Here is a 7,500-nt window from a genome sequence, read left to right on the forward strand (position 1 = left end):
GTCTGCTCGGGACCAGAATTACTCAGAAGGATATGTTGCATTGCAACCAAGCAGCGAATTATTTGAGCCACATTGATGGAACCGACCGCAAGCTTATTTAAACCTGGATTAGAGTTAATCGCTTGGATCAGAGTTAATCTCGCTTAGTGGAACGGCCCCCTGGACGCGCAATGCATTTAAGGTTAGTAGCGCTTGTGTCAGGTGACATGGTGGGGTCATGGTGGGGTCAGGGTTCTAGAGGAGAGTGTGATGAAGAGCGTCCCCCACTCTGTGTGTCTAACTGTGTGTGTATGTGTGTGTGTGTGTGTCTGTGTGTGTGTGTGTGTGTCTAACTGTGTGTGTGTGTGTGTGTGTGTGTGTGTCTAACTGTGTGTGTGTGTGTGTGTGTGTTACAGTGTGGCCTCTGCCCTCCATTCTGAGACTCCAGATCGATACGAGCGTCTGACCTCCGTGTCCTCCTCTGTGGACTTCGACCAGCGAGACAACGTAAGAACCCCCCTCTCCCCCTTCCCCCCTCTCCCCCCTCTCCCCCTCCCCCCTCCCCCTTCCCCCCTCTCCCCCTCCCACTCCCCCCCTCTCCCCCTCTCCCCCTTCCCACTCCCCCTCCCCCCCTCTCCCCCTCCCCCTCTCCCCCTCTCCCCCTTCCCACTCCCCCTTCCCCCCTCTCCCCCTCTCCCCCTCCCCCTTCCTCCCTCTCTCCCTCTCCCCCTTCCCACTCCCCCTCCCCCACTCCCCCTCTCCCCCTCCCCCTCCCCCTGGGTTTAACTGATTCTTTGTGATTTATTAAGTAATTAAAAACAGTTTATAAAGACTTTACAAATGTGATGTGTTACCTATTATGTGTGTGTGTGTGTGTGTGTGTGTGTCTGTCTGTCTGTCTGCAGGGGTTCTGCTCCTGGCTGACGGCCATCTTCAGGATAAAGTAAGTAGAGGCCAGTAGAGTTGCATACCCCTGAATGGCCCTGGGGTAGAAGCTGAGCTTCAGTCTGTTTGTCCTTGCGAACATGGTCCTGTACCGCCTTTTCGAGGGCAGCCGGGCAAAGTGTTCGTTCCCAGGGTGGGATGGGTCTCTGGTGATCTTGGAGGCCTTCCTGAGGCAGCGTGTGTTGTACAGCTCTTCCAGAGAGGGGAGGGGGGCGCCGGTGATCTTCTGGGCTGTTCTCACGACTCTGTAGCGCATTCCTCTCTGCGGCTGTGCAGCTGGAGAACCAGTTGCAGATGCAGTAGGTGAGGATGCTCTCCACTGCGCAGCGGTAGAAGGTCACCAGTATCTCCTGCTTGTTGTGTTCCTTCCTGAGGACTCTCAGGAAGTAGAGCCGCTGTTGTGCCTTCTTGATGATGGCTGCTGTGTTGTTCTTCCAGGACAGGTCATCCTGTATGTGCACCCCCAGGAATCGGAGGGTTGAGACTCTCTCCACGCTCTCTCCGTCGATGAGCAGGGGCTGGACCTCAGATTTTTTCCTCCTGAAGTCCACGATGATTTCCTGGGTCTTTGACTGGTTCAGCAGCAGGTTGTTAACCTTGCACAGCTTGCTCAGCTGCTCTACCTCATCCCTGTACGCCGCCTCGTCCCCCCCCGAGATGCAGCCCACCACGGTGGTGTCGTCTGCAAACTTTACGATGGAGTTGCTGGGGTGGACGGGGGTGAAGTCGTAGGTGTAGAGGTTGTAGAGGATGGTTGTAGAGGATGGGGCCCCCTCTGGGGGCGGTCGGACAGGAAGTCCTTGATCCATGCACATATAGAGTGTGATAGTCCCAGGTCTAGTAGTTTGGTCACTAGCCTGTCTGGAAGGATGGTGTTGAAGTCAGAGCTGAAGTCCACAAAGAGCAGTCTCGCGTAGCTGTTTCCCCTCTCCAGGTGGGATAGAGTGGAGTGGAGAGTCGTCGCGATGGCGTCCTCTGTGGACCTGTGGGCTCTGTAGGCGAACTGGTATGGATCCAGGTTGGGCGGGAGGCGTGTGACTATGTGGGCCCGGACTAGTTTCTCGAAGCACTTCATGATGATTGGTGTGAGTGCCACCGGGCGGTAGTCGTTTAGGCAGCTCACCGTGCTTTTCTTCGGGACTGGGATGCTAGTTGAGGTTTTCAGGCAGGGTGGGATAATAATAATAATTAATAATTTATTAAATTTATATAGCGCTTTTCCAAGGCTCAAAGACGCTGACAATATAGGATACACATGGGGAGACACAAAAACAACAAGTAACAACAACAAGTAACATGGAACACAGAGTCAGCGAACGGGGAGGGGGGGGGGGGTGGTGTAGAGTCCGGTGTTGATGTTGCTGGGAGCCTCGATGGATGTGGCGGCGGCAGCGGAGAATGCCTGCCTTGGTGGCAGCAGCAGCAGTGAGGCGATGGTTGTGGTTCAGTGAGTGTAGGTGAGACGAGAGAAGGGCAGGGGGAGGTGGGGGGCAGGTGAGATGGCCGGGAGTCCAGGGCAAGACGACAGGCAGTGGACCAGAGCGACAGCGCGGTGCCGCCGTTGCCGTTGTCATCTGTATTGCCAGCCTGGGACCGAACCCGCGCGGCCGGCCAGCCTAGCCGTGCCATGCCAGCGACCAAATCGCGCAGCAGTGAGTGAAGGCTGGGAAGGACCGACACTCACCTGCGGAGATGGCAACCCCCAAGCCGGGGAGGGAGCGGTGGCTACCTCCCGGGACGAGGGTAGTAGCACAGCACAGCCAGGCTAGCGATGTCTGAGAGCGGCGCGCAGCGGGTCGGTCGGCAACACAGAGCCGGGGGACAGGAACGATGAGGCGGTGAGTACTGCAGTCCGGTAGTGAAGGCGGTGAGTACTGCAGTCCGGTAGTGAAGGCGGTGAGTATTGCAGTCCGGTAGTGAAGGCGGTGAGAGGCGGGAGATGGCGGGGGGGAAGGCAGCGGAGGTCGGCGGGACAGGATACAAAAAGGATAAGACAGGATACAAAAAGACAGGATACAAAAAGACAGGACAGGATACAAAAAGACAGGATACAAAAAGACAGGAGACAGGACCGGGAAACAGAAGCGGCAGTCACAACGCGGACGCCAGCGTGCTCTGAACCCGGAAAAACAACTACGGGAATAGCAACAGGACAAACAGGACGAGACAGGACGGGACATACACACACACAGAGGATGGTGGCCTGGGACAGGGACTGGTTGAAGATGTTGGTGAAAACCCCGGCCAGCTGGTCGGCACAGTCCCTCAGCACCCGTCCCAGGACGCGGCCCAGAGGCTTTCCTGGGGTCCACCGCCTTCAGCACGCGTCTTCATGCTCTGTGAGGGTGAGGCTGCTGAGAGCTGGAGAGAGTGGTGTTTGTGTTGTGGTTACCTCCGTTCGCCCCTCGTCGAACCGGGCATAGAAGGAGTTCAGCTTTTCCGCCAGCAGGGGGTCGTCCTCTGCGGCTGTGAGCCTGTTGGCTCTGAAGTTTGTCATGTGCTGAACCCCCTGCCACACCCGCCTGGAGTCGTTGCTCAGGAAGCATTCCTCAATCTTCTCTCTGTGGTCTGCCTTGGCCTCCCGGATGCCGCGCTTTAGGTTAGCCCTGGTGGTGCTGTACAGCAGTGTGCCCTTCCCTGCGAAGAAGGCGTTGTCCCTCTCGTTGATCAGTTTTTGGACCTTCCCAGTCATCCATGGCTTCGTGTTGGGGTAGACCCGGACCCGTTTGTCCACGGTGACTGAGTTGGTGCAGTTCACTATGTGGTTCAGAACCGACGACGTGAACTGTTCCAGGTCCTCATGCTCATATTCCTGCCATGAGGTGTCATTTAGGCAGATCTGCAGTGGAGCGGACCCTGCTGGCCAGGTTCTGACAGTCTTAGTGGTGATGGGAGCACTTTTCCTCATGGTAGTGTAGGCTGGGATCAGGAGTAGTAGAGGGTAGTAGAGGGTAGTAGAGGGCAGTAGAGGGCAGTAGAGGGCAGTAGAGGGTAGTAGAGGGTAGTAGAGGGCAGTAGAGGGCAGTAGAGGGCAGTAGAGGGTAGTAGAGGGCAGTAGAGGGCAGTAGAGGGCAGTAGAGGGTAGTAGAGGGTAGTAGAGGGTAGTAGAGGGCAGTAGAGGGTAGTAGAGGGTAGTAGAGGGCAGTAGAGGGTAGTAGAGGGTAGTAGAGGGTAGTAGAGGGCAGAAGAGGGTAGTAGAGGGTAGTAGAGGGCAGTAGAGGGCAGTAGAGGGTAGTAGAGGGCAGTAGAGGGTAGTAGAGGGCAGTAGAGGGTAGTAGAGGGTAGTAGAGGGTAGTAGAGGGTAGTAGAGGGTAGTAGAGGGCAGTAGAGGGCAGTAGAGAGCAGTAGAGGGCAGTAGAGGGTAGTAGAGGGTAGTAGAGGGTAGTAGAGGGCAGAAGAGGGTAGTAGAGAGCAGTAGAGGGCAGTAGAGGGTAGTAGAGGGTAGTAGAGGGTAGTAGAGGGCAGTAGAGGGCAGTAGAGGGTAGTAGAAGGTAGTAGAGGGTAGTAGAGGGCAGTAGAGGGCAGTAGAGGGTAGTAGAGGGTAGTAGAGGGTAGTAGAGGGCAGAAGAGGGTAGTAGAGGGCAGTAGAGGGCAGAAGAGGGCAGTAGAGGGCAGTAGAGGGTAGTAGAGGGTAGTAGAGGGTAGTAGAGGGTAGTAGAGGGTAGTAGAGGGTAGTAGAGGGTAGTAGAGGGTAGTAGAGGGTAGTAGAGGGTAGTAGAGGGCAGAAGAGGGTAGTAGAGAGCAGTAGAGGGCAGTAGAGGGTAGTAGAGGGTAGTAGAGGGTAGTAGAGGGCAGAAGAGGGTAGTAGAGAGCAGTAGAGGGCAGTAGAGGGTAGTAGAGGGTAGTAGAGGGTAGTAGAGGGCAGTAGAGGGCAGTAGAGGGTAGTAGAAGGTAGTAGAGGGTAGTAGAGGGCAGTAGAGGGCAGTAGAGGGTAGTAGAGGGTAGTAGAGGGTAGTAGAGGGCAGTAGAGGGCAGTAGAGGGCAGTAGAGGGCAGTAGAGGGTAGTAGAGGGTAGTAGAGGGTAGTAGAGGGTAGTAGAGGGTAGTAGAGGGTAGTAGAGGGTAGTAGAGGGTAGTAGAGGGTAGTAGAGGGTAGTAGAGGGTAGTAGAGGGTAGTAGAGGGCAGTAGAGGGCAGTAGAGGACAGTAGAGGGCAGTAGAGGACAGTAGAGGGCAGTAGAGGGTAGTAGAGGGTAGTAGAGGGTAGTAGAGGGCAGTAGAGGGTAGTAGAGGGTAGTAGAGGGCAGTAGAGGGTAGTAGAGGGTAGTAGAGGGCAGTAGAGAGCAGTAGAGGGCAGTAGAGGGTAGTAGAGGGTAGTAGAGGGCAGTAGAGGGCAGTAGAGGGTAGTAGAGGACAGTAGAGGGCAGTAGAGGGCAGTAGAGGGTAGTAGAGGGTAGTAGAGGGCAGTAGAGGGCAGTAGAGGGTAGTAGAGGGTAGTAGAGGGTAGTAGAGGGCAGTAGAGGGTAGTAGAGGACAGTAGAGGGCAGTAGAGGGTAGTAGAGGGTAGTAGAGGGTAGTAGAGGGCAGTAGAGGGTAGTAGAGGGCAGTAGAGGGTAGTAGAGGGCAGTAGAGGGTAGTAGAGGGTAGTAGAGGGTAGTAGAGGGTAGTAGAGGGTAGTAGAGGGTAGTAGAGGGCAGTAGAGGGTAGTAGAGGGTAGTAGAGGGTAGTAGAGGGCAGTAGAGGGTAGTAGAGGGTAGTAGAGGGTAGTAGAGGGTAGTAGAGGGCAGTAGAGGGTAGTAGAGGGTAGTAGAGGGTAGTAGAGGACAGTAGAGGGTAGTAGAGGGCAGTAGAGGGCAGTAGAGGGCAGTAGAGGGTAGTAGAGGGTAGTAGAGGGTAGTAGAGGGCAGTAGAGGGTAGTAGAGGGTAGTAGAGGGTAGTAGAGGGTAGTAGAGGGTAGTAGAGGGTAGTAGAGGGTAGTAGAGGGCAGTAGAGGGCAGTAGAGGGCAGTAGAGGGCAGTAGAGGGTAGTAGAGGGTAGTAGAGGGTAGTAGAGGGTAGTAGGGGGCAGTAGAGGGCAGTAGAGGGTAGTAGAGGGTAGTAGAGGGTAGTAGAGGGTAGTAGAGGGTAGTAGAGGGCAGTAGAGGGCAGTAGAGGGCAGTAGAGAGCAGTAGAGGGCAGTAGAGGGTAGTAGAGGGTAGTAGAGGGTAGTAGAGAGCAGTAGAGGGTAGTAGAGGACAGTAGAGGGTAGTAGGGGGCAGTAGAGGGCAGTAGAGGGTAGTAGAGGACAGTAGAGGACAGTAGAGGGTAGTAGAGGGTAGTAGAGGGTAGTAGAGGGCAGTAGAGAGCAGTAGAGGGTAGTAGAGGGTAGTAGAGGGCAGTAGAGGGTAGTAGAGGGTAGTAGAGGGCAGTAGAGGACAGTAGAGGGTAGTAGAGGGTAGTAGAGGGCAGTAGAGGGCAGTAGAGGGCAGTAGAGGGTAGTAGAGGGTAGTAGAGGGTAGTAGAGGGTAGTAGAGGACAGTAGAGGGTAGTAGAGGGCAGTAGAGGGTAGTAGAGGGTAGTAGAGAGCAGTAGAGGGCAGTAGAGGGCAGTAGAGGGTAGTAGAGGGCAGTAGAGGGTAGTAGAGGGTAGTAGAGGGTAGTAGAGGGCAGTAGAGGGTAGTAGAGGGTAGTAGAGGGTAGTAGAGGGCAGTAGAGGGTAGTAGAGGGTAGTAGAGGGCAGTAGAGGGTAGTAGAGGGCAGTAGAGGGTAGTAGAGGGTAGTAGAGGGCAGTAGAGGGCAGTAGAGGACAGTAGAGGGTAGTAGAGGGCAGTAGAGGGTAGTAGAGGGTAGTAGAGGGTAGTAGAGGGTAGTAGAGGGTAGTAGAGGGCAGTAGAGGGTAGTAGAGGGCAGTAGAGGGTAGTAGAGGGTAGTAGAGAGTAGTAGAGGGCAGTAGAGGGCAGTAGAGGGCAGTAGAGGGTAGTAGAGGGTAGTAGAGGGTAGTAGAGGGTAGTAGAGGGTAGTAGAGGGCAGTAGAGAGCAGTAGAGGGTAGTAGAGGGTAGTAGAGGGTAGTAGAGAGCAGTAGAGGGCAGTAGAGGGTAGTAGAGGGTAGTAGAGGATAGTAGAGGGCAGTAGAGGGCAGTAGAGGGCAGTAGAGGGCACTAGAGGGTAGTAGAGGGTAGTAGAGGGCAGTAGAGGGCAGTAGAGGGTAGTAGAGGGCAGTAGAGGGTAGTAGAGGGCAGTAGAGGGCAGTAGAGGACAGTAGAGGGCAGTAGAGGGCAGTAGAGAACAGTAGAGACCAGTAGAGAACAGTAGAGAACAGTAGAGACCAGTAGAGGACAGTGGAGACCAGTAGAGGACAGTAGAGGGTAGTAGAGGGCAGTAGAGGGCAGAAGAGGGTAGTAGAGGGCAGTAGAGGGCAGTAGAGGGCAGTAGAGGGCAGTAGAGGGTAGTAGAGGGCAGTAGAGGGCAGTAGAGGGCAGTAGAGGGTAGTAGAGGGCAGTAGAGGGCAGTAGAGGGCAGTAGAGGGTAGTAGAGGGCAGTAGAGGGCAGTAGAGGGTAGTAGAGGGCAGTAGAGGGCAGTAGAGGGTAGTAGAGGGCAGTAGAGGGCAGTAGAGGGTAGTAGAGGGCAGTAGAGGGTAGTAGAGGGTAGTAGAGGGCAGT

The 7,500-nt window shown here is 55.2% G+C and overlaps 1 protein-coding gene across 2 annotated transcripts in view; it reads left to right on the forward strand.

Moving 5' to 3' along the window:
• Positions 1-7,500, forward strand: part of LOC308175401 (CSC1-like protein 2) — a gene marked incomplete at its 3' end in the record, with an annotated part of 46,287 nt that overhangs the window by 17,832 nt on the left and 20,955 nt on the right. For both annotated transcript variants that reach the window (XM_080551070.1, XM_080551071.1), the window contains 2 exons: positions 396-486; positions 885-922. In XM_080551070.1, the coding sequence (XP_080407196.1) occupies positions 396-486; positions 885-922 (129 nt within the window). The remainder of the gene's footprint in view (positions 1-395; positions 487-884; positions 923-7,500) is intronic.

This window comes from Nansenia antarctica (genome assembly GCF_963989245.1).
Source record: "Nansenia antarctica genome assembly, contig: SCAFFOLD_199, whole genome shotgun sequence".
Taxonomy (NCBI): domain Eukaryota; kingdom Metazoa; phylum Chordata; class Actinopteri; order Argentiniformes; family Microstomatidae; genus Nansenia; species Nansenia antarctica.